At 45.0% G+C, this 26,468-nt stretch overlaps 1 protein-coding gene across 1 annotated transcript in view; it reads left to right on the top strand.

Moving 5' to 3' along the window:
- Window positions 1-26,468, top strand: part of LOC138630585 (raftlin) — a gene marked incomplete at its 5' end in the record, with an annotated part of 52,966 nt that overhangs the window by 14,195 nt on the left and 12,303 nt on the right. The window contains 3 exons of the mRNA XM_069715021.1: window positions 1,736-2,147; window positions 9,009-9,212; window positions 18,644-18,762. Coding sequence (XP_069571122.1) covers window positions 1,736-2,147; window positions 9,009-9,212; window positions 18,644-18,762 — 735 coding nt within the window. The remainder of the gene's footprint in view (window positions 1-1,735; window positions 2,148-9,008; window positions 9,213-18,643; window positions 18,763-26,468) is intronic.

The raw sequence follows: 26,468 nt of genomic DNA on the forward strand, positions 1-26,468 counted from the left end.
GTACTGTTTGTCCCCCAGAAAAGAAATCTAATCTGAATGTTTTAACGTTGTCGGGCGAGGGGATTTGATCAAATGATAACAATAATAATGGCAGCAAAAATAAATTCAATCATCGCAGCCCTCCATTTGAATCTGCTGTTCCATCAGACGTTAGACAGTCCGAGCCCTTCGTTTCTCTCCCTCCGACCACCCGCATTACCGTTAAATGAGATACGACAGTTGCTCCCTTTTATCTCGGCAATTCCATTTCGACATATTGGTGTGGGGGAATATGATGTGGACGCGCCCAGAGAGCATTCAGCTGATATTAAACAATATGGCTGGAAACAATGTGAGTGTTTTTCCAATTTAATTTCATAGTGAATAACGCTGCGACTTCATTTTTATTTTATTTTTACCCCCGCCGCCACCCGAAATGGAGACGGAGACGGAGACGGGCAGAAATGGAGAGCGGCGTCGTTAACGTCGGCTGACAGTTAACGTTTCAATCTTTGCCGCGTTGCAGGAACCCTCAATATGGACGTGAAATGGCTCGATGACAACGGCGGAGCGCTGGACGTGGGAGGCGGCCCGGTGGGCCGTGGAGGGTTGGGGGTGGGGGTGGGGGTGGGGGTGGGGGTGGGGGTGGGGGGTCGCTCCGATCCAATCAACAGCTGCCTGATTGGAGATGCTGCCGGGGAGGGAAAAAAAGGAGAAACAAAGATGAAACAGATGCCGGGGACTCGTGAAAATAATGATTTTGTGTCAAAAGAAAAGATTTTGAACTAATTCTGATCGTAGCGTTGTTCAAAGTTTCTACGGTTGTTCGTAATGATTCCGGAAACCAGCGGAGCGCAACGACAGCCTCGCATCCAAGCTATTTCAGAGCTTTGAGCAATCCTCAAATCCTCAATCACTTCCTTCGTTAATCTCAAGCGGCAGCCAGCAGTGACGTCACCTGTCGGTTTGTGAACGTTATGAATCCTCCAGTTCAGATTTTGTCCGTCGCCATCTTTGCTAGTTCGGAGCGGTTTGGAGCAGGAAGTGAAAATATTTGGATGAGCTGGGGGAGGAGCCAGCGGTGGATCTGACCGATCTGATCGGAAACCTGACGATACTACGTCCCGCCCACCGATAGCTGTAACCTGACTGCACCACAGGCCTGTCAATCAAACAGACACGCCCCCAAAAACAGGTCTTCTTGAATCTTCTTTTCTAATGAATGAGGGATTATTTTCAGATGGACCTCCAGAAAACTAAGAAGAAGGAGTGACTTTAGCTAACAACACCGAGAGAACTGATGGACACATTTTATTCACTTTGGATTTGATGAGAGAAGTTGAATGGGAGTCTATGGAGCCGGAGGCTTTTTGGAGCCGACCTCTAGTGGCACTCCCTGGTATTGCAACTTAAGGCCTCATTTTTTCAGACCCAGAAGCTCCGTCCACTTATATACAGTCAATGATTAATTTATTAATCTTTTAATCTGCAAAATGCAGAAATAACCATTTTCAGAGCGCCAGCTGACATCCTCAACTTGTTTGGTGCAAACAGTCCAAATCCTCAAAGATCCAGTTTACAACAAACATGCAACATTTGAGAAGCTTCTTTTTGCCTGAATAATAACTGAAATGTTTAATTATCAAATTAGTAGTTCTGTCACTTGACTGTTTTTGCTTTAATCAAATCAGTGAATGCAAACAAGCGTTGGTCAATATCGCTCTAGATTTTAATTCCAGAATTTGTCTCCCAACAGCAGATCCAGGATGCCGCTGACCAGGGGGTGATGTTCGTGGGATTCGTCCAGGAGCCGTACGGAGCGCCGTGCACCAGGATCAGAGAACCGGACACCCCCTCCCTCTCCCTGCACTCCAGCCCCAGCTCCGTGCTCGGCTCCCTGGGCAGCCGCAGCCCCTCGAGCCCCTCGAGCCCCACAAACCAGGCGGATCCCGGAGCTGGGGCCGACGAGGGAGGCTCGGGCGAGGCCGGGGACGGAGCGCCGAGCGGGAACGCCGGGAGCCAATCGGGTCGCGAGGGGGAGGTCTCACCTGTCCAGTCTCCGGAGCACAGCGAGGAGGTGACGGAGGACGGCTCGCCGTGTCACAATAACAACAAAGACGGCGGCACTGAGACAAAGACGAGGCCCAGATACCGATGGAGAGGCGACGGTGAGTGGTCTCCATGGTTACCATCAAACACTAAATCCAAGGGAAATTATGTGTTTAAATCTACTAAATTATGACTGTAAAGCACTTAGGAGCTGTGAAAAATGGATGAACCTGGGGGGATAAAGAGGGATGACGTGGTGATCAAACACTAACAGTTTATATTTGTGGACCTGAAGCATTTGTTTTTATTATTATTATTATTATTTCACTCCAAAATACACAAAAACTGAACATGGTTCTGGCCTCAAGTGAACACTGGATTCACATCATATTTAATTATGCACATATTTTTAAGTTTCCAGTTTAAGTGCTTTCTATATACAAACAAACTGTACGAACATAATGCGGAAACACTGTCTTAAAAAAAAAACCTTTGAAATGTAATATCTGAAGAAACAGGGACACGGCAAAAAAATATATTCCTCCAAAGAAAAGGTTGTGTTGCACTTTAACTTCCATTTTACGGAGGTAAAGACTCAGACATCTCCGAGGCCGATGAGACCTCAAAGATAATAGGTGAATGAGTGAATTTTTGTTATTTGGGTTTGCAGACCCCATAAAAAGGAAAGACGACTAATTGGTCCAAAGGGCGGTGGGGAGGGGGGTGTAATTAAAAGGTCAACGTTTCTAAACTTTTCCTTAGAAATGAAACAAGGGGTCTAATGAGGGAGTGATAATTAAGACTTCTTCTTTTTTATTTTTTTTATTTTTAAGGTCAAAACTGCAACAGCACCACAGAGTAAATGTTGATGTAACTCGGGCTGAATATTAACTGCTAAATAATTAGCTAAAAAAAACATGTTTGTTTCCACCTGTTAGCTCCTTCGTCGAAGCCACCGCTGATCCCGGAGCAGCTAAATTAGTTTGAGGGGTGCGGGGGGGCGGGGGGTGATGGGGTGGTGAGGGGGCTGGCTGGTGAACTGCAGAACACATTCACAGGGATTCAAACTGACAGCTTCTAATCTGTAGCCAATAGGAGTGTGTGTGTGTGTGTGTGTGTGTGTGTGTGTGTGTGTGTGTGTGTGTGTGTGTGTGTGTGTGTGTGTGTGTGTGTGTGTGTGTGTGTGTGTGTGTGTGTGTCATCTGAAGTCGTACCTTTTGGCTGTTTGACTAAAGAAGAGCGTCGGCCACAGATCTCCTCCTGAAACACTTGGCAGCCATGCGGAGGTGTCATTTCCTGCAATTGCCTCGATGTTACACAACAATGTGCCGCCTCGGGATATAATCCTCGTCTATCGGTTACACAAAGGGGGAACCGTCTTACAGCTCGCGTTCACAAGCGCACACGCACACTTTTAGCTGACGGAGCCGAAGGAGTCTGTGAAATTCACCCACAACAGATTTTTGCTGGGTTTTTGTTTTTGTTTTTTCCCGGAAGCTTCACATTTCTTTTTTTTTTTTTTTTTTTTTTGCAATTTTTTTCATTTTTATTTTCTGTCTTCCCAGAAAGTGAGCCATAGCTACATCTCTATGAGTTATTCATGATGCCCCCCCCCCTGCCCTCCTTCTTCCTCCTCCTCCTCCTCATTTCTGTGGGAATGGTGTTGAAATCAGCAAGACATTTATAGCTTTATTTGAGCATTTCGGATTAGCAGATGGAGACACACACACACACACACACACACACACACACACACACACACACACACACACACACACACACACACACACACACACACACACACACACACACACACACACACACACACACACGCGCGCCTCCTACACCCTCTCCCAGAAAAACCTATTTGCGGTGTGTGTCGGTGCAACGTGCTAACTGTGCATTAGACCGGCGTCCCAGCGGGAGTGTTAACTTGTGTGTGTTTGTACTGCGCGTCTGTATCGGAGTGTGCGACGCCGTTAGCTTCAGAGCTGCTAATACGAGGTGTTGCGTAATGAATGCGGCCTTTTGGTGTGCATCCTTTTATTTTTATTTTTTTTTATTTTTTTTACAGCTTTTGTCTGCATGTGTCTTTATGTCCGTGTGTGTGCGCGAACACACACTTGGCGTGGCGGCGGGCCACAGCCCACTGGTCCATCTGGGCCTCCCAACGGCGCATTTTGCAGTGAGATAACCCCCCCACACACACACACACACCTCCCCCTCCACACCGCCTCCTCCTCTTACCTCCCTCAGCTTCACAGCTCTCTTCTGCCTCTCTCTCTCTCTCTCCACAACCCGCCCCCCCACCTCCATCGCCAAATCTTTGCGACAACGCCAGCAGCGGCGATGTAGCAGCCAGCCGGGGTGGTTAGTGGCGGGGGGTGGGGGTGGGGGGAGCCTGCCAAACTCCCATGTCCCTCTCTGCTAATGCCCAGTCTGCCGAGGAGGCCCGAGAGTCTCTGCCGCTGCCGGCTTGTCGCCGCTAATCCTCGGATCTCGAGGTGAACGCCGTGCAAGTGTTGGCAGCGGAGCTGGCAGAACTCGGCGGATTACGGTCGAAAGAGGAACTACCATCCCCGCGACCGACGCTGCGGAGAGAAACTGAGCCTTTAAGTTCGGAGACTCGAAACGCTCGGGTGGTTTCGAGGGACTCCGGTGGAGGAGCGGATGGAAAGTGTATCGCGGTCTGAACGACGACTCAGATGTTTCTAATCTACACGAGCAACAGTGATTTAAAGGGAATTAAATGGCACATGGATTATTTTGTTTTGAAGGGACCAAGTTGTTTTTTTTCTTCCCCAAGTTATTAAGAGTGTAATACACCCGTCAGTCCACTAGGTGATACCGGATTGCCTCGCCAAGGCGTGAAAGTTAAAGTGCCTTAAATTTTAGGCATTAAAATCCGTGAAGTTTTGGGTTAAAACCATAAATATATGTAAAAGTGGATGAAGAATAAGACGGGCTTGAAAAATAAGACCGATGCAGAAGTGTCTTAAGCTGCAATACCACCGAGTGCCACTAGAGGCCGGCTCCAAAGAGCCTCCCATTTAACTTCTCTCATGAAATACAAAGTGTGTGTGTGTGGGGGGGCTTGTCTGTTTGATTGACAGGTTACAGCTATCGGTGGGCGGTCGACACAAGGGTTTAAAACGCCTGACAGAAGTCTGTCTGAGCTACGAAGGAGCTTTTATCGCCGGTGACATCTTCATCCACGTCTGTCTGAAAGCTTCAGAATTAGTCTTTTCAGCTGATTGGCTTCTCGCCGTGGAGATCAGTGTAATCTCCGCTCTGATTGGATCAGCGTCCGGCCTCTCAGATTATTACCAACAGATGTTCAAACGATGACGGGTCACGTTGCAACGACCCCGTCGTTCGGACCGCCGAGCGGCCGTCAGATGAGCATTGTTTTCGGATCCTGAACGACGTTCACGCGCTCGTTTCCTCGTTGCTCGCTCAGATAAGCCGCACGGACTTCATCCTGAAAGGCTCAGCTGTTGTCAGATCCAAAGGTCGCTCACCCAGAAGGATACTCGGGTGTAGCTTTATAAAATGTGTTCATTAGGGCATCGATTAGGATTTTACTGCCCCCACAGCAGAAAACTTCCCACAACAACCATCTGAAATACTCATAAGATTTTGATCTCGGACCGATTATTTCGCAATAAGTTGCCAAATCGTGTTCACGAGACCCGAAAGCACACGACACCGCAGTTTAGTTTTTATTAGGTGGTATTGTGTTATTTACGGGCCGCGAAGAGTCCGGGAGGAACTTGGCAAGAGACTTGTTTTAAAGATTTATGTTGGGTGCTAATGGAGTTTCTGAAAGACCAACGATTGCGTAACCTCGTGTTCCTCCTTACAATAAAGTATCTGCAGTTTGCAAAAGGGGAGATTAGCATAAGTTTTTTTTATCGGGTGTCAAGCTTGATATAGTCACAGTAAACGTGCGGTTTGCTGGTTTGAGTCTTGTCTTAGGTGGAAGTGATGAGACGTGAAATATAATGTGTTTATCTGTAATTCTATCATTTAGTTTTTACTTTAATTTGTAAAATGGAATACGTTTTTGGGGGATAAACTGATGCTAGAAAAGCAAATTCATAATCCTGAGGCACGCTGCAGACTTTAAATCAGACTACCAGTCGCAAAGATCGGCCACTTTTACATTTGTTCTGCGGTTTTCAACCCCAAAACAGAAAAACAACATGTTGCTCGTAGATTCAGATGCTTTCAATGCAGAGACTCATATTTTTAAACTACTAAAGGATGCCAGATGAAAGCCCGGCCCCAGTCTGACCCTCCTATTATCGTACGGTCCGGTACGATGGCCATCAGGAGCCAGAGCGCTCTTATCTTATATTTTGGTACTTTCCACTTCCTCCTCTGGCTCCGCCCCTCCGGCGAGGCGCTGGATCCTCTGTGGTTTCTCTACGTTTCCTGTGAACAGAACACGACTCACCTTCCTCCTGAATTTACGGATCGCCTCGGTGCCGTAACGGCAAACGTAATTAGACCGTAATGAAACGTAAATGGATGGGAAAAAAACAAAACCAAAAACTGAGCTATCACCCCAGAAAACAGCTAATATTATGAGACAAGCGGAGGCCGGGACGCACGTTCCTCGCTGCTGGCTGTTATTTTGTGTCAAGCTGTTATAAACGGCTCCTCTAACTAGTGTCAGTGACGGCGGAGTAATCTGTGTTTAATGCGGTTTTAATGTTACTTATCTAATTACGCCGCGGTTACAGAACATTTAGCGCCGTGACCCAAAGCGTTTTCTGAAAATCGGTTCGGTCACGTGACCGTCAGCCGGCGGAGACGCGGAGAGAGACGATCTGCCCACGAAGTGTGAAGCGGGAGACGGACGCGGAGGACGAAGTCACTTTGCGTGTTGTCCAAGATTCTGTCGGCCATATTGTCCTCGTTGTAACACGGGGGTTAACACGGGGAGGAATGAGGGTGTGTGTGTGTGTGTGTGTGTGTGTGTGTGTGTGTGTGTGTGTGTGTGTGTGTGTGTGTGTGTGTGTGTGTGTGTGTGTGTGTGTGTGCGTGTGTGTGTGTGTGTGCGTTGATTTGACTTTTCTCAAGACTGACAAATGACAAGATTTAGGGAATTTGGTGGCCAGCTGTCACATCAGTCAGACGAGCCAGACGAGAAATGGTTATAAATGATTCATTCTTCCTGGGTGTCTGCCGGCCGGCCGGACGGACGCAACTGAGCCATGACTCCCACCACCACCATGTCAAGTGTGTGTGTGTGTGTGTGTGTGTGTGTGTGTGTGTGTGTGTGTGTGTGTGTGTGTGTGTGTGTGTGTGTGTGTGTGTGTGTGTGTGTGGGTGGGTGGCACATTCTGCTCATCCATCTGGTTCACTTGGGGAATGACAGTCTGACATTTGCATTGGAAAGAGAGAGAGAGGGAGGCGGGGGTGAGGGGGGGGGCTGGATTTGAATCACTCTCTGCTCACATCTCACGTTTTGTGTTTTTGTTTTTTCTTCCCCCCCCCCCCCAAAAAAAAAAAAAAAAAAACTAAGCAGTGCAAATATTTCACTCACTCGAATCACAACAAATAAAAACTCTTTTCCACTTTGATTTACGACGACGCGAGCGCGGCAGCGGTGACATGCGTACTCGTGGGCACATTTCCAAGCCCGTTATTTCTCTTCTCTTTCTCCAGAGGCTCCCGCTGCATTATGCATATTTCTGGTTTGATGTAAACAACGGCGAGCTGCGAGAGCTTTTAATGCATTATTCAAGGTTATACCACGAATTAACTCGGTTACAATGAAACGGGTCCTTTTAAGTTCCTGCATCGGTTACATCACTCGTAGCTTGAATGTGATCAGATTGTCTTTTGATTCACTTCACGTTTTGTTGTCCAAGAGGCATCATCCTTGGAAAAGAGTTTTTTTCTGAGTCCGGCTCGGGGCGTCGTAGCTCTGATCTGGTATTGCTGTTTATTGTTTCTCGCCCGTTTTGCAGCTGCCAGGTGGAACCTTTGTTCATGATGCCATAATGTTGAAGTTTTTTATTGGAGTGTTTTGCATACAGATGTATTCCACCTGCATGCGCAAGGCTTCACGCGCCAGCGGAAATTAATTGTAAACGGATGCAGACCTCAGCAGACACATCTTTATATGATAGAAAAGGTCCAAAGAGAATCATAGTTTCACAAAAACTGCATGTCCGTTGCAAAATCAGACCAATGCAGTGGCAACATAAATAAACTGGACAGTATAATTATTGCACATAAGAACAGATTAAAGGTCAAGTCCAACGTCTTTACTTTTTTTAGACAAAATTACTCAAAAAAACAAAGACTAAATCTCAGAATTACATAAATGACAGTCAGGGTCAAATTCAGTGGAAGGTCTTCACCTTTTTTTCTTTCTTTTTTTCATTTTTGCTTTGACTGTCCAATTTAAAAGTCTAATTTCTATGTCAATACTGCCCTATTTTTCTGACAAATTTCTTTGAGCTGAATGTTTTTTTCCCAAGGACCCGTTTCACTGAGCGGTTTATCTGATGTTATCAATCTTTATACGGAGAGACAAGGAAAATACAAACTGTCTGGAAGCAATGAAAAGCACACAAATTGTTATTTGCTGTTGATGGCTGATGACCGCCAGTGCTGCAGCCAACTTTTTCTTGGCCGAGGGGCTTGTTGACTGTCCAAACACTGGCCGAGTCTCCGCGGCTGCTTATCTCATAGGAAATACATGTACTTCCAACTTGATTACTAGCATGTTGCCGTGAGGGTTGAAAGACATCAGGAAATCGAGTTATTCCAACGCAGTCCTTGAAGATTGGGTTATTTTTTTTCCTGCATCCTTTTATGACTGAAGGAAGTCTTTAGCATTGCAGCGAAACGCCAAGTTTAACGGATGTTTTCGTGTCCGACGTCTGGCAGCTGTAAAGAGGGAAAGGCCCCCCCCCCCCCCCCCCGCTGATTAAATCAATCACTGCGTTGTGTTTCCACAGGAGTCGACCTGCTGGCTCTCTACAACCACCCGCCGGTCCGGGAGGGCCCGGTGAAGTACTACACCGTCAAGGTGCCTCTGCGGGTCCAGAACTGCGACGAGGGGGTGAAAGGGGTGGAGGCCAACTGGCTGGATCACATGACCCAGCACTTCAACAACGGGGCCTCGCTGATCGACGGGTACTTCCACCTGGGCAACGTGAACGGTAAGAAACGGCTCCACACCGTGTAGGACGGCGCGTCCGGCAGGGTTGAAAGTCGATGCATTTTTAATATCCACACAGGTTTGTGATGTGGAAACAATACAAATCGCATTTTATATTCCTTTAATTTTTAAAAGAGACCCCTCTTTCGTTCCTGGCTGCTTGAATTCTGCTTCCCTAATTGCTTTTTTTTTGTCTTTTCACCGTATCACTTGTAAAAAATGTCAACGTCGGGCAGATGCTGAGTTAAAAGTCTTTTGCAGGTAGTGATGCACCTCGACGGCCTGCGTAACATTAATCACTCGTTAGCTGGAATTCATTTTCCACCTGAAAACATTCACAAAATTTCATGGTTGAATAAAGCCTGTAAAGTCTTCTGTTCTTCTTCTATGGTTCAAGTCCTGCACACTCAATGCAGAATATATGAGTATTGAGTAAGTATGAGTAATTTCGGTCCAGATTAAAATCTCTAATGTTGTACGGTCGTTCGTTGTCCCCAGAGAATGAATCCGACCGACTCTGATGAACTCTTGACTTTTCGTCAGGCGTCCATCTTCTCTCTCATCCTGTGAAATACCAACATGGTAAAGATCGAGTGCCACCATGAGGTTGGCATTTGAGTGAAATGTTGCACCATTTATTGGATCTACTGCCATGAAATTTGGTGATTCATCCTGCATTTGACCAAAAGCTGTCACGCAGACAAAACAAATTCCCATCGGTCTCATCTGTGTCACCACCCGGCTCACGGCTGGACGAAAGAGAGGAGACACACACCAGCCGTAACTATAAATACATTTTATTATTTGCAGAACAAAATAGGAAAATTCAACTATGTGCAAATCAAATAAAACCAAACAAGGTCGAAGCCAAAGGAGAGCGAGTTTCTGGCTGACTGCCTCCACCTTATTTAACAGAGCCAGACCAGATGAGGCGGTTCTCCGTGACTCCGCCCACCTGACTCCTGCAGGTTTCGACACTCAGACGGCGACCTTGATAAACATCTTACCTGCTCGACATCGGCGCGTCAGCAAGCTGGAAAAATTGTGACTATTTATAATTTTTGAATTTTAAAATGAACCGAAGCACGGAGCACAAGTCGCGTGAATAAACCGTGTTTCTCAGTTTTCTCTCACATCAATCACGTAGTTACAACCAGGAAGGTTTTTTATCTTATAACAATAATTTAACGTGAAATGTTTCAGAAGCACTTTAAAGTTTTGTCTTTAAACGTTAAACTTCATGGTTAGTGGGCAATCCGCTCCGCTACCTGAACCACAGCTGCCATAAATACTATATTTTTACAACAACAAAAGTTTCTGGGTTTAATATTTCGTAATAACGTGAAGATATCTCGTCGTAACGATAAACTTTTAAACGTTATAACGCGAAACCGAGTCACTGCATCTCTCAGTCCTTTTCACCAGTGAGCTTCGTGCGTTTGCAGACGCTTCAGAAGCTTTAGAAACACGGAGCCGTTCGGTATCCTCCTTTAAACTGTTTCCTGTTTGGGTTTTCCTCCTCCATCAGACCCCAGCAGCTCAGTGCTTTGCTGTGACGCTGGAGAATTAAGGGCAGCCAGAGTAAATAAGAGTCATAATTCATTAATCGGGGAAAGCGAACGCCTCAGCAACTCTGAAACACAGATAATTAACCTGATAACAAATTAGTGCCTCCTTGCATATTTGATGTCCTGAGAATGGAGTAATGAACTGTATTATTATGATTAAATTTTTTTTTTTTTTTATGCCCATTAGGGTCCTCGAACACATTTTGCATTTTTCATGCGCCGCTAAGATATGCATCTCTTGAACGGTGGAATCACGGCGTAGGACAGAAAGCTCTCTCTCTCTCTCTCCGACTGAATTCAGCTCGCAGCTTAAGATCCGCCGCTTCAGAAAACAGACAAGTTTACGGAGGTGAACGCTGTACTTTCTTTTCTTTTTTCTGATCTCCTGAGAGCAGCTGGCGGTGTGACATCAAAGCGGCATCCCGTTTGTTGTTAGCAGCTAATTACATCAAACAGCTTTAGAATCGGCATCCATTCCCGCCGACTCCATATTTAGCAGCTCCCTCTTCTTCTTCTTCTTCTTCTTCTTCTTCTTCTTTTTTGTTTTTTTTGGAGACGAGTCTGTGAATCGGCGACGAGACGCTCGACAGCGATGCGGGAGAGCGATCTCGGCCTCGGAGACATCGAGGCGGTGTTTGACAGCGGCGAGACTGACGAGACGAGCGGTTTTGTGACAGTGACGGCCTCGTTTGGAGACACGGAGCGACCGGCTCGTCATGTGCCGACAGATACATGTGCTCTCTAACGAGTGTAATAGAGATGTTTTTGAAGTCTGACCTTCTGCCCCGGTTTTGTTGTTTTAACTTTCATCCCGCTGCGCTGCGGTGACTTTCACACCGTTTATTACTCGACCGTTGGATGCGTCGCTGAGCCGGCCTGCTTTTTCTTTTCCTCTCTGTCTGTCACGCAGCTGCAGCTTAACATAGCTGGTGGAAATGTTTGACTTTGGCTCCGCCCCCTCGACCCCAAACACAACCACGCAAACACATTTAGCCCGAGCTGCCGACTTCTTCGTCGACACAAGAGATCACAAAGGATCATTGGGGCAAAAAAAATACAAGAAATAAATCACATTTCCTTTTGAGGGGAATAATGAGTAGAAATAATAGCCTATAAATACATTTTAAACGTTTGAATGAAGACAAATAAAGATACATAAATCGGGCAATAACTCAAAATCAAGTTTTATACACAAGGTATGAATATCTATCGCAATCAAGAATTAAACTAGCTGACTTTATTGTTGTTTATTTGGAAGCGTGAGTGGATCAGACTTTAGTTTAGATGGTAAATGTGTACGTGGGCCCTGATGTGTTGCGTCATTAATTACTACATCAGTGGTTTGCATTGAAATGTTATCATCATATCCATGTTTTTTTTGGATGACATTTTAACTTTCTCTCCACCGCCATTAGTTTATGACCAAGTACCTGCAAACTTTACCCATCAGCCTCGGCTGTAATGTTACTGCTAATTAGCGCCTTATTAGCGCGCTGACATGGTAAACGCTTTTCACGGCTTCCGTGTTGGTCGTGTGAATCTGCGTACGTTTTCTCAGCGGCGGGTTCGAGTACAAATATGATTAAAACGGATGTGCTTCATTTCTGTTGTATCAAATTTGGTTGAGTATTTGTAGAAACAGGTTTGATAACATCATTGTTGTTTACGCTCTAATTTGGTTTTGCAGAAGTAAAAAAAAATGTGCTGGTGTTTCTTTGTTTTTTTGGGTTGTTGTTTTTTTTTTTATCTCTCTGGCCCCGGTAAAAAGGAGAAGCAGACGTATTTTTATTTTTTTGTATTTCAAAATTCTCCCCAGTGTTTCGTGTCCATACAGCCCAAGGATGTTTCTTGGCCTTGCAGTTTTGCAGCAGTTACAGACTACATTTACGGATGTTTTCAGGAGGATATTTTTAAGATATTGCTCAGGGCTGAATCATGTTTCTTCCCCTCAGTCCAGAACAAACAAACAAACAAACAAACCCGCTGCGCGTTTGAAAACTCTCTTTATTAATGAATTAGAATGACTTTCTAGCTCCTGAAGTGCTTTGCTCAGAGGAGCTCATCCTGAAGGAGGGCAGAGCGTCGTGGCTTCATATCTCAGACCTTCATTTTAAAGTCCTCCTGATTGGAAAGTTGTTGGCGTCTGTAATTCTGTTGTAATCCGACAAAGATTATAAATCACATTTGGCGTTTTTGAAAAAACAACAACAACAACAACAACACAGCAGATTTCTTCTTCTGATCTACTTCAGAGTGAGTCGGCGGCAACCGTTACCAAATTAAACCATACATTAACAACTATTCATCATCGTGCTGTTGTTATGCAAAATCTATCATTCGGTAATTGATTGAAATTAATTATCCTTTCAGCTCTGAGCTTTTGAAGCCTAAACTCCAAACGGTAACATCATTTATAATCAGCTCGAAAGCTCTGGAAGAGATGCCTACCTTAATCATGGCGGTAATGGACACGTATTAACATTCAATATTAACACATGGTTTCTGGAGTGTTCATCAATTTAAATTTAATACTTTTCAACATCTTTTTAACACCAGATATAATCAAATTAAATACATTTTTCACCGTTTGACAGTATTCTCATGTTGGTGTGCGCCTCCTCCTCCTTCTAATAATTCCTCCTAATATAATTCATCAATTAACAAGATCTGGACCCAAATAAATAGCAAAAAATAATACCTTCTTGAAATTGTTGCTGCCAACGATATAAAGGGGGGAAAAAAGTTTCTGGTGGAGTTTCACATGAAAAAGGTTTATTTCACATGTGTTGCCTCAGGTCTGAAGGTGCTGCACTATTGATCGGGCAAATAAAATATCCAAGACTTTTCAAAACCTGCGAAGGTCTTTACGTGGTGGAACTGAATTCAGTGCTTTTTATGTATTTCGAAACATCCTGTTAGAAAGAAATTGGCAGCAGCATATATAACATTTATAAAGCTCTTCGTGATTGTGAAATCTTTGCTTTGTATTTATAGCCACCATAATCACATTCATATGATGTTATTTTGGAAGCTTAAAGGGATTTATCTCACTTTTTAAAGCGTTTTTAAAGTTGAACTTCTCGTGACATTTTGCAAGAAGCATAAAAATGCTTTGAATAAAACCCATTTTGTGTGTTGTTGTGGTTCGTGTGACTGATCGTTCACCAGGAGTTCATAGATTTCCCTCCTTTTGTATCCTTCTTCGCTGTTCACGTTCCTCCAGCCTTCTTTTTTTTTCCAAAAACACTCTGCTACCTCTGTATTATTATTTTCTGGGCTGTTTGGCGTCGTCCGGAGGGACGCACCCTTCCAGACATAAAACCACGCCGCGTCCCCGCGCTCCCTCTGAAGATGGGTTTCCATGGTGAAGCTGGATGAGAGAGCATTAAGGGGCATTGTTTGCATGCGTGTGTGTGTGTGTGTGTGTGTGTGTGTGTGTGTGTGTGTGTGTGTGTGTGTGTGTGCGTGTGTGTGTGTGCGTGTGTGTGTTAGAGAGGACTCGCTCAGACGGTGAGAGGAGACCACGCCCGAGCCACAGGGTCGGATATTGTAGTGATATTGAATTTACAGATTCTGAGACCGTCATAATGAAAGCATTAAAAGATTCGTATGCAGGAACACACACACACACACACACACACACACACACACACACACACACACACACACACACACACACACACACACACACACACACACACACACACACACACACACACACACGCACACACACACACACACAGGCCACCGTACAATCACATGTATACAGACACACAAATACAGAAACATACCTGGGAGGGGGGACGGGGGGACGGGGGGGGTTGTTTACTATAGACCTGACAGTAACGGTGTTGACGAGGAGTTTTGCCTTTGTAAAGATTAAGCTTCCTCCAGAACCACGGTGAGGATTTGTTCTATTCATATGCATGACAGCCAGCCATCACTGGTTTCTAAATTTGGGCAACGGAGGAAGAAAAACCAAAGGAAGACGAGAAGAGAGGGAGATACGTGGAATATGAACCTCCAATAAGGTTTTTTGGTGTTTTTTTTAACTGTGAAATGAAATTCGGAGGATGGAAACCCTAAAGACAAGTGAACACATGGGACAGAAAGTTGATGAGAGGTGGATTTAAAGCGCTGACAGTCCCACTTCATGTTGGACTGCACAGCATTTTTTAATCCTGTGTCCCGTGTCTCTCTTATTGAGACGATGTCCCACATTTTGATGGCCTCTAGTTTTCCAAAGTCAAAGTCAAGCAGGACGGACGCTTTTCTAAAACCTGGATATGCAGCTACAAACAAAACATCCAAATTTTAGACTGTCTCTCTGGTTCGTGTCCCATATTGTCCTACATTATCCCACACTGTCCCGTATTGTCCCACACGGTCCCATATTGTCCCACACTGGCCCACATTCTCCATAAAAATAGTCAGCATGTAGTTTTAGTGTGTTAAAAAAAAAGTTCCAGTGGTCATGCGTGTCATTTCCTGTGAGGACGGAGGACAAATTCCTTCCACAGCTCCGCAAAAGCTCATTTGACAGCCTCAACATTTCTGTTAGCTGACTCTGAAATGCATTCAGTAAGTCAGTGGAAATGGAAAATGGAAATTAAGGAATAATATTAGAGATTAAAAATTCTATTTTTTTTTTAAATGTATATTAATTAAGCAGGTCTCTCACATTCTCTCCCACTTAGTAGTTTCCTCTGAATTCAGACCAAAGCATTTACAATCCCCTCCTCCTCCCCCCGCCGTGCTGCCCTTCCTGAAGTCTGCCCGGTAACCCGCAGGTACCAGCCTGCCAGCTGCCAAACATCTGGCTCCACAGGGAAGAGCCACACATCCAATCACCCACCACGTCCCTCCCTCGTCCTTTTCCCCCTCCGTCCCTCTCCGCGGATGTCCACTCGTTCCCGTTTGAAATATAGATAAGCTGTCAGCGGCCCGCCTCCAGCTGTCTGAGGCAGCGGCTGCCTGGCACGCATGTTTAAAGCATGTCAGCAGACATGACCCGGGGCGGGGTCACTCTGCAGCTCAACAGAGGTCAACCGGGCTCAAACACACCGCCGCTGATCCGCACGAGCTCACGGACGAGGCGGCACAGATTGGAGATTGTAGATGTTTTTGTTTTGTTGTTGTTGTTTTTATAGACATCTGCTTTGGTGCCGTTTTTCTGCTCTGGAGAGGAAAGCAGTCGGATTTACAGATGTAGCACCTTAACTGGTCCGAGGTCATGAAGACCCACGAAAGAATATGGAAAACTCGACCGCGTCCGAAGGCAGCAACCAAACCAGCACGCAGCACTTCCTGTCAACTCAATTCAAACATGAACTCACCTGCGCAGTCAAGTCAGACTTTTAGTTCAGGCTGCAGACAAATCAAATGTTTTCCTCCAATCACATCTTAATAACAGACAGTTATTTGCAAGTGAACAGAGCAGATTTGTACAGACTTCCCCCAACATATCCGCATGTGTTGCTATGGTAACGGCGTGCACACCAGCTACTCCGGCGACGCAGCTTTTCCGACACGGACGCCGCTGGTGGCAGCAGGCGGTTTATTTCGGCTTCTGTCCTTCAAACTGTTCTCTCGTTGTCCTCTACAGCGCAAACATATACGCTTTCCGTCAGCTTCAAATCACCATGGCAACAAACGGATTCGGGCTAGCAGCCTGAACAAGGCTAAAATGTCCGCCGTGAAAAGGGTCTGGTACTTTCATTTAAACTCAAACCGCGATCCGGTCGTAAATCGAACCACGTGGCACCGTTATCCTGAAACTAGGACGTTTTGCTCCGTGGACCAACGCAGCTGTTCCACGTTTCTTGATGTTGGCAGTTTGTGTCGAGCAATTAGGAACAAACAGCCTCCGAACTGCAGCCGACGACATCACGGGTACCCACGAACACGCCGAACGCGCCGAACACGCCGAACATGCCGAACACGCCGAACGCGCCGAACACGCCAAACACGCCGAACACGCCACACCTTCCTCCGAGTCACGGCTGTAACTTGCATCAGCTCCGTCTCCTCCCACCAACCTCCTGTTGATCCACTCCTGTTGTTCTGGTGCTGATTTCAGCTGCTGCGTGTCACCCCGCTGCCCCCCCACCTCCCCCTACCCCCCCCCCACCCCCCTTCTGTGTCTGTCACTCCCTGTTTTCCAGAGCGGCTCTATCTGCATGCCTCGCCCTGCGACCTTGAGTGTGTGTGTGGGGGGGGGGGGGGGGGTTCACTGAGGGGTGCACGGTGGTGGGTTTTTTTTTTTTGCTTTCTTTTTTTTGTTTTTTTGCAAGTGTAAACAACTTATCCTCCGTCGGCCCGCTGGCTGCTCAGCTCAGCTCTCAGTCAATAGGCGGCGAGATAATGTTTATTCGTGCACGCTAACCAGCGCGTTCCCCCGACGGACTCGACGCCCCCGGCAACACCGGCTCCTTCTTCCTTTTTTTTTTTTTTTTTTACTTGCTCCTCGCTCTGCTCTCTCTCTCCTCTGCTGAGAGTGCATTATCACCAGAGACGGGCTGCTCACCGGAGAGCGACGAGACAGAAACCCCGTCACCATCTCACCTGGCTGATCCGCTCCCCGGGGCCTCGCAGCTTCACGCTTCTCCACCCAAAAAAAAAAAAAAAAAAAAAAAAGGTTTCTTTCCAATTATATGCTGAGCAGGTAAGGACTGAGGAAGGCGGAGGAAGGTGGAGGAAGGGGAGAGGCTGAAGGGGGTTAACAACGACAATGTGTGTGTTTGAGGGAGCCGGCGGACGTCTGAGTGATGTCTTCAATTGAGCGTGAACACGGGTCCTAAATGGGTTTTCAGGGAGGGGGGAGGAGGTGGGGGGGGGGGGTAAAAGAGCCAGTCATCCTCCAACTCTGTCTTGCTTCCTTCCTCCCTTTTTCCCTCCAGCCACCCCCCCCCTCTTATTATTAGGGCCCCCCCCCAGTAATGAAATGTGGAGTGTCTCGTATTGGAGCCGGCGCCCCAGCAAACTGTATTAGTGTGTAAATGGTGTGGAAGTAATGAGAAAGCACTCAGGCCAGCTGGGAGGACCGGACCGTGGGGCGAGCATTGTGTCCGAGTGTGTGTTCATCAAAGGAATAACAAGAGACATCGGGTGGAGAGGGTTGAGGGGGGGGGGGGGGCCCGGCCTCACGGGAACCCGAGTGGTGTTCAGTGTCTCGGGTGCCAATCCCGCCCGCGACTGTTAGACAAGCTTAAAAAAAAAAAAAGAAATGTATTTCAGCACCGGCGGCCCCGAAGCATCGACGTCTTTATGCGCCTCACTTCATTTAAGTCTTTTTTAAGGTGAATAAAAAGCGGCCCGAGCGAATCGGGTTTATGCTTTCATGCCCCGCGGACTGATTTCATTAAATCAGCGCAGCACGTTCTGCCCATCGCTTAAAATCTCTCCATCTTTTCTTTTTTTTTTTTGAATTAGTGCTTTCTGTATCCTCAGGACGTGAAACTCTGCCGGTATTTGAAATCCCATCATCGGCCGTCGACTTCACCTCGCTTTAATTAGCCTCTATTTAAAAAAAAAAAAAAATAACCTCCATAATGCCTCATCTTCTTTCTTATTTAAAAGATCCCAGAAGGGGAATACCTGCTGCTTTTCTCTTTTTTTGTGTGTGTTTTTTTACGCCGTCTTCTTGCATAATGCATAAGTGCCCATTGCTCATACAAATGGCTGCCACCACCGGCGATGTAATAAAGGGTTAGGGTGTCTGAGTGATATCTTTCCATTTCCTCTGACCCTGAAGGAGCAGCAGAGACCAGACCGACACGCTCCATCCTGTAAATACTGCTTCTTCTTCTTTCTTTTTTAACGGCTGGATTTCTTTTCTTTTTTTTTCTTTCTCCTTTCTCTGCAGATTTGCTGCCTAAGTCGGTGGAAAGCGTCTTCATCTTCCAGGAGGCGAGCGAGGGCGAGGCGAACGCGGCCGCCCCGACGTTCGACGCCATCGTGGTGGAGCAGTGGACCGTCATCGATGTGAGTGGAGACGTTTTCTCCGTGCCGTCACGGCGTCGCCGGGTTGTGTTTTTTTGTTTTTTTGTGTGTGTGTTGGAGGAGTTTGTGCTCTCGCGTACAAAATTTTCTGCAGATTCTTTCCGTTTTCAGCGGCACATTTTTAAAACCTCCTCCTTAAGAGACTCCACCACTGTTGTCACACTGATATCGTGCCCTTTCTCCACCTCCTTCAGCCAGCCGCTTTCCAACCCCCACACACACACACACACACACACACACACACACACACACACACACACACACACACACACACACACACACACACACACACACACACACACACACACAACCCCAAAGGCAAATCTGGCAAGTCTCAATTTATGGGACATGTGTCGCGGCCGCTTGTCTTATCAGGTGGCAAACAAGCCCTTATCTGCCCACCGATTAGTGTCTCTCCTCAACAAGTTCACAGTTGGAAATTGATTTCTGCCTCGAGTTGAAGGGTTTTGCAGCCATTTTACTGCCTTTCCGTAAGTGTGTGTGTGTGTGTGTGTGTGTGTGTGTGTGTGTGTGTGTGTGTGTGTGTGTGTGTGTGTGTGTGTGTGTGTGTGTGTGTGTGTGTGTGTGTGTGTGTGTGTGTGTGTGCGGATGAGTTTTGTTTGTGTGTGTGTGTGTGTGTGTGTGTGTGTGTGTGTGTGTGTGTGTGTGTGTGTGTGTGTGTGTGTGTGTGTGTGTGTGTGTGTGTGTGTGTGTGTGTGTGTGTGTGTGTGTGTGTGTGTGTGTGTGTGTGTGTGTGTGTGTGTGTGTGTGTGTGTGTGTGTGTGTGTGTGTGTGTGTGTGTGTGTTTGTTTGTAGATGCTATCTCTGTAATTGAATTTAGACTTTTTTGCGGCCCGCAGCCGTCCGAGTGTGAAAGGAGACTTTTGTCCCCCAAACGTGTCTCCCTGATCGACCAGTCCAGCACCGATGGCCACATGTGCCAATAACAACTCAGATAAAGTGGTCTGGCGTCCCTCGTCTGAGATGGGTCAGGGAACTTTTTGAAAGTCTTTTCCAGACAGGCAATTCGATGTTTTTTTTGGGGCCAAGTCGTGGAACTTCAGGGAATTTACAATTTTAGTTGCCACTATAATATTTTCACCGCAATCTCGGGACATAAATAAGACGTCTGCTTCTTATCTGCTCGGCACAACGTTCATTGTAAGTTATGGAATTTTCGGCGGGGAATTTGACCGTTGACCCGGGAGGGTGGTAACCGTGGTTACGGCTTTGTTGATTTACCGAGTCTCCCTCGGAAAACGTCAGCTGAGAACGACGCCAGACGAACACGCGGTGCTCCGGCAAATCCAATCACCCCCCCCCTCCCCGACCCCCCCCCCCCCCTCGAGACTTTATCACAAACCGTTCCACCCGAGCGATCCGCTCCACCAAACCCGACTGACAACACGCTCTCTCACAAAGGGCGATCAGGGCATCATCCCTATTATTTGCGATAACTGACGAAAATTGATATGCAAAGTATCCTCACGGCTCGTTATTGTCTCGGTGCCGGAATAATTACAATGAAAAAATAAGGCTTGGTGGTTTTTCTTCTTTACATACATCATCTTTTTCTCTCTCTCTCTCTCTCTCTCTCTCTCTCTCTCTCTCTCTCTGCTTCACACTTTTATTCATCCGAACGTCTGACAGGTGGTCGGATGTACGAAGCTCGGAGAAGGAGAAGAAGAAGAAGAGGAGGAGGAGGAGGAGGAAAACAAGCTGTTTGGCTGAGCGTGCAATCATTTATATTGTGGTGGAGTGGGAGTGCAGCGTCTCGGGTGACGGTGACTGTTCATTAGTGAGGGGAAGAAAAGAGCTTCTAATCTTTATATTTATAAAGGACTTACATCATCATCGTCTGACATGCAGGATGTAGCGCGTTGCTACGAACCTGCTGTATTTCAGGTGATGCTCTAACTCTTCTTTCGCTTTCTACGCGTCGCGGTTTTCAAAATTCCCTTCGCAACCGGAAAACGATGACGTCTGAGCTACCGAACTACTCGCCGGCGGGTTTTATGAAGATTTGGGTGATGCAATAAGCCGGACCTGCTCGGTTCTTTTTAGGGGTTTAACCGTTTTAATGGCTTGCGTCCCAAAAGTTTTAATGGCATCAAATCTACAGGTGTTTGCAAAGCAGCGGAGTGACGATGAGCACATGAATGAGCTCCCGGTTTAAAATGAAGTAAAAAGGTCATCCATGCCAAAACTCAACTTTAGACCACCTCAAAACCTGTTTTATTGTGTTTTTTATATTCTACTATAACATAATTTCAGTCACTGTTAAAGTTCGGCAATAATTCCAGTTACAGTAAGTTTAAACTTTGGTTAGAAATACATCAAACGCAGCCACATAAACAGTCTACATTGGATGAAATGTTCTGAGCATCATATCCCTCACAAAATGACGTGTTTTAAATCTCCAGAAGAAGCCACATAATTGAACTATTTTATCTCCATCTAAGTTAGCAGACAAGGCTAAACGTCTCACCAGACTCCAGATTTAAAATTATGAGGTGAAACGTAGAATACAGAGAAATGAATCTGGCATTAATAAGCTTAACCAGCGTTGTCTGAACTCATCCAGCAAGGTTTTTATGTAATAAATGACTTTCATTTATATGTAAAAGTACCACACTACAGCTTTAAGACAAGACACTCAGAGGCTGCCATATAAATTATAAACATACAGTCTTCTTATTGGGTAATTTATTTAGTTTATTATCTAATACTGCTAAACACTAAATGGGTTTTGGTTTAATATAATTAGATTAATGCTGTAATAAGACGCAAAAAACATCGGAATGTCTGAAGGAAACAAAATAAATGTCGTACTAACAAACTAGTTGCGATGGAAATGTTTTCTGCTAAATGACAGCGGAGCCGCAGCCTGAAGGAAAACAGCAGCGAAACAACATAATGCATCCAGTGACATTAAAGAAAAAGTAAATTACAAGCATGCATGCAGGAGGTTTCAGCAAAACTACAGGGCTGCATCGATTCTGCATAAAAATGCCATCAGGGTTAAAGAGCTCGTACAGACAACACAGGTTTTGCAGTCGCGTCCCAAATACACGAGGAGATGCAGCAGTCAGCTGATTACGACCGAGCAAAACAACGACAAAAAAGAAAAATGACCTGAATAAGAACCGTACGGATGGCAAGTGAAGTGTCTCAAAATGAATAACTCATCAAGAGCCTCTGCCATAAACTCCAATTAGGATCAGCTTCTCATCTCTGGTGTCCTGTGGGAAAATCAATACAGGAGCTGCCTCGAAGCTAATTGACTGAAAGCCCTTCTTTTCTTTCACTGAGCTTCACAGGAGCAACAACCAAACAAAACATGTTCCACCTTCAGACTCGCAGGAACAGCCGGTCTGTTTGCTTGAGCCGTGAGCCGGCTGCAGGAAAATGAAGAGAGGTCCTCGTCGCATTAAAGGTGCTTCTGTATCCAGAGAAAACACAGGAGCATCAGAGGCCGAAAAACATCAATATTTTTATTTTTTCTTAAAATATAAGATGAGCTGATATTCAGCCTCGTGTGACCGACGTGTATGAGGACTCCAAGATGAAGAGAAGCTTCTCTTTCATACCGGGGTTTTTTTGGAAATGTTTTTTTTTTTTTTTATGCATCATTACCTACTTCAGCTCAGCCAGACCCATTATGGCAAATGCATGTTGTGCAACAAGATGTATTTTAAATTCTAAAGATGATACAAAGATTGTACGAACAGGCCGAGAACGAGATGTGGAACATTTCTGTCTGAACTGATGGTGCAGCCGTAAGAAAAACATCCCACAAACATACATCATGCCAGCATCAAAGAGCAGAGGGTGTAGCTAGAGCCACTACTCGCATAGCACACCTACATTTCTGAGTGAACTGTGGCCGGTTGAATTGCATTGTGGGTAATGTAGGCACCATTTACAAGGAGGAAGTATGGAGCATATACTGTGTATAAAAGTGGAAGTAGCTACCAGGTCTGCAAAATCATGCCAGTGCGGACGTGCATTAATTTTGATGCAATGCTAAATTGGTCTTTTAAGGGGCACCATTAATTTAGTATTACACTTTCATATACATGCAGTATGTGTGAGACATGTCCTTTTTAGCTTCTATAGAAACGAAACTTTGAGGATGATTTACCCTCATGAAGCTCTTCCTCAGATCCCCCCAGCCTTATAAATACAGTATGTTTTTTGTTTTTTTAAACTCCATATAAAGCCCTTACAAAGCCACAGAAGACATTAATACAAGTGTTCAGGCTTGGCAGTGCGGTGAATTGATATATTAACTAAAGGTGAAGTGGCTCCTTTAAGAGGAAAACCTTTTTGTTCAAGAGGTCCGAAATCAATATAGAGCTCCAGGATCTGAGCGTTCCTCCATCGAGGCTGATTCTTTAAAAGGGTCAGTTAAGACCAAATCCCAGAAGAGCTCCATTCACACTGAGCTCTGGTATCCAGCCGTGCACATAATCTTGGTTTTATGTGCCTTGTCTGTGGGTGTTTGTGCTCTTCGGCCAATTCGATGAAGCTGAATGGATTTCATTTGTGATAAATATATAAATCTCAGAAAGAAAAAAAAAAAACTCAACGCATGAAATTTGAAATCGCGTTGGGTGGTCAGGTATATGAGGGGAGAAAAAAAAAGGTGTTCTTCTGTTCCTGACTCTTGTAAATGCCTCTGACCAGAGCAGTAACACTGACACTGACAGTTTGTTACTCTAATTAGCGACAGCAGAGATGCAGCGTTGCTCTGCTGCTCCACCTGTAATCACAGGAAAGAAACCAAACGATAAACCTCCTCCTCCGGTCACCAGTGCTTTAAACAACGACTCAGAAACAAAGATAAGGCCAGGAAACAGGACAGGCTGCACACTGGCTCCCTGGCGACCACGAGAAATGGCTTGTTTATGGGTGTTATTACTGCTGCCTGAACCTAAAAAAAATAACTGCTTTTATATTGGTTCGGAGTCCTTGCTAAATTATTCAACCCTTAGGACCCAAATTGCGTCCAAATTCCCATCATTTCATCTGGGTTAAATTGCGCAGCGAGAATTCATCGCAGCACAGATCCCATGAAACTGCAAAACTTCAGCTTTCCAAAGACGTTAGTGTCTCGTCTGCGTGACGAAGCGTCGCAGAGAAAACCGGCTTTAAAGTTGCATCAAATGTAATCGTTATTAAAGCCCTGCGTTCGTCTCCACAGCCTCTACTCATGACTGAATAATTCATGAAGTCCAGATCGCTTCATACCGTACCATATATCAAAATAAACAAAGGAATTTACCCTTTCTGACAACATCTGTCATTTCTCTGTACGTCAAAGCTTTTTTAGCTGACAGCTGAGTTATTATCACACGTCCTGAATGTGATTCCCTGGCTCGGCCACCGGGAGTCATTCATGAAGTTTATTTTCCGTCAGGCACTAAAGCACTTTTTTTTTTTCAAATTGCTGAGTCATGCAGTGTCTCACAAACACGGTTCAGATATTTCCAGATTCTAGACAATCTCCCCTAGACAATTATACAAAGATATCTCTACTGACAATATTTTTTTGGTGAGACGCATGTAAAAACATGACAATTTCATAGGACGATTTTTTTTTCCTTGATATAAAGGCTAATATAAATAAACTCTAAGTATTATCAATTTAACTGATGAAAATCGAAATAGCCTAGACTGTCCTGAAAAAAACAAGATATAGCATGAATGGTTAGCCGCTATGATGACCAAGTTATGACCTTAAAAGTGAAAGTAGTGAAATTAAAACTGGCGAGGGATCAAAGGGTTGGAGCTGGAAAAATAATACTTTTCTGTCTTTATGACTTCAGACGGATTGTTTTAAGGATGTAAAAAAACAGATTAGGTTTTGAGCCGTCTCGGCTTGTGCCATCTGTAAATAGTTTTTGATATTCCCGTTGAACACTATGGAAGTCATGGTGGGATTTTTCTGTCAGTAAAATGTTCTCTTCACCACTTCAAGCGCTTGCGGTTTTGATGACGTCGGCGGCCGGCTCGTTCTTTGATCCCCGACGACTGTAGAAGAAGTGTCTGTTCCTGCAGCAAAAAGTTAACATGAGTTCAAGTTTAAAGGAACGACAGTCCAAAGTCAAAGCGAGTGAAAGGAGCTTAACGTTGTTGTCACTTATTTTTCAAGAATTCACTTGCATCTGCGGGTTTAAAGGAGCAGCGCTTCAGACAGTCCAGGAGGGAAATGATGTCTAGAACGGGATAAGGGTCCCAGAAACGGTCTTAACGCACAGAAAAACCCAGAGTGCCGATATTTTTCTGTGCGTTGTTTAACGATCACATGTGAAGTATCTGCCTTTGTTTGTGTTGTGGGTCCCCGCCGCGACCCGACTTCTTGTGCAGAGAGGCCGATCGTTAACGTGAAGCGCCCGTCCGTGATAGCTCTGTTTTCTGTGACTGAAGGTGAGAGAAGAGCTGACCTACATAGAAGCAGAGTAATTTGCACCGTTCCTGCGAGTGAGAGGTCGCGGCCCTTCTGTCAGACAGCGTGTCGATGATGCCGATAGCGGTCCGGGCTTGCGAGGGTGCCGTTTTTCTATAAGGTGGAACGAGACATAAGAAAACAGCAGCAACAGAATTGCAACGGAAACGCAATTTTCTGCTACTTTTGATTGACTATTTTCATTTTAACGCCACTTGATACTCCTCCAGTACATTTCATAAGGACATATTGTTATTTTAATTTCACTACATATGTTTGACTGCTATAATTCACGTTGTGCTTTTGAATAGAATAGAATCAAATAGAATTGAAAGCCTTAACTGTCATTGTACAAAAATACAAAATTAGCAGTGTTACTTCTGATCAGTTAAAACAGAGAAAAAGGACACATCTTTTAAATATAGAAATATAATAAATACTTAAAAAAAAAATTAAAGAATAGTTCAAAGTATTGCACTCTATTTTACTAAAGTAAATATTGCACCAAAAAAGTTTGTAAAAAGTGGTTCAGCAGTTGACGACATTCATCGTATTATATCTGTTTGCTGGTGGATTTGAGAGCTCTGACGGCGCCGGGAAAGAAACTGTTCTTAAGTCTATTAGTCCGGCTTTTGATGCACCTGTAGCGCCTTCCAGAGGGCAGCAGGTTAAACAGGTGGCACAAAACTCTGTTCAAGATTTAACCAGTGATTTAACACCGTTTCAGTCCGTGAACCCTTTAAAAAAAAAAAAATGGTCTGCAGTTCCACCAGAGACATTTGTCCTTCTAAATTTCTCACACGGTTTCATTTAAATAATAGTTGAAGCTCAAAGAGGTAAAATTAGAATAAACAATGACAGACTTGGTTGTGAGACTTCATTTTTTCTGCCATTACTGACCTTTTAAATAATTTCACAGCCTCATTCATGGGTTGGGAAATTGGACTAAACTTACTCCCTCTCTGTAAAATAATTAAAAATAGCTCCATATTGACCAACTATGATGAGATTGTTACGCAATAATAAAATCTACAATCAAACAGTATAGATATTAAAATCTATCTTTTTTGCACCATAAGTGCTTTAATTTTGAGGATTTTTAAGTGCATTTTGCTGATAACAAGTCATTTTACTCGATTAATTTTGAGCGCAGGACTTTTACCTGCAATGTAGTGTTAAAGGATCACCTAGCAACCACACCACAGAGGGTCGAGGAGAATAAAGAAATTGACGAGAA

The sequence above is a fragment of the Brachyistius frenatus genome, unplaced genomic scaffold (genome assembly GCF_029030835.1).
Source record: "Brachyistius frenatus isolate BFR_SWC_R1_liver_20210118 unplaced genomic scaffold, ASM2903083v1 Contig_137, whole genome shotgun sequence".
Lineage (NCBI taxonomy): Eukaryota > Metazoa > Chordata > Actinopteri > Embiotocidae > Brachyistius > Brachyistius frenatus.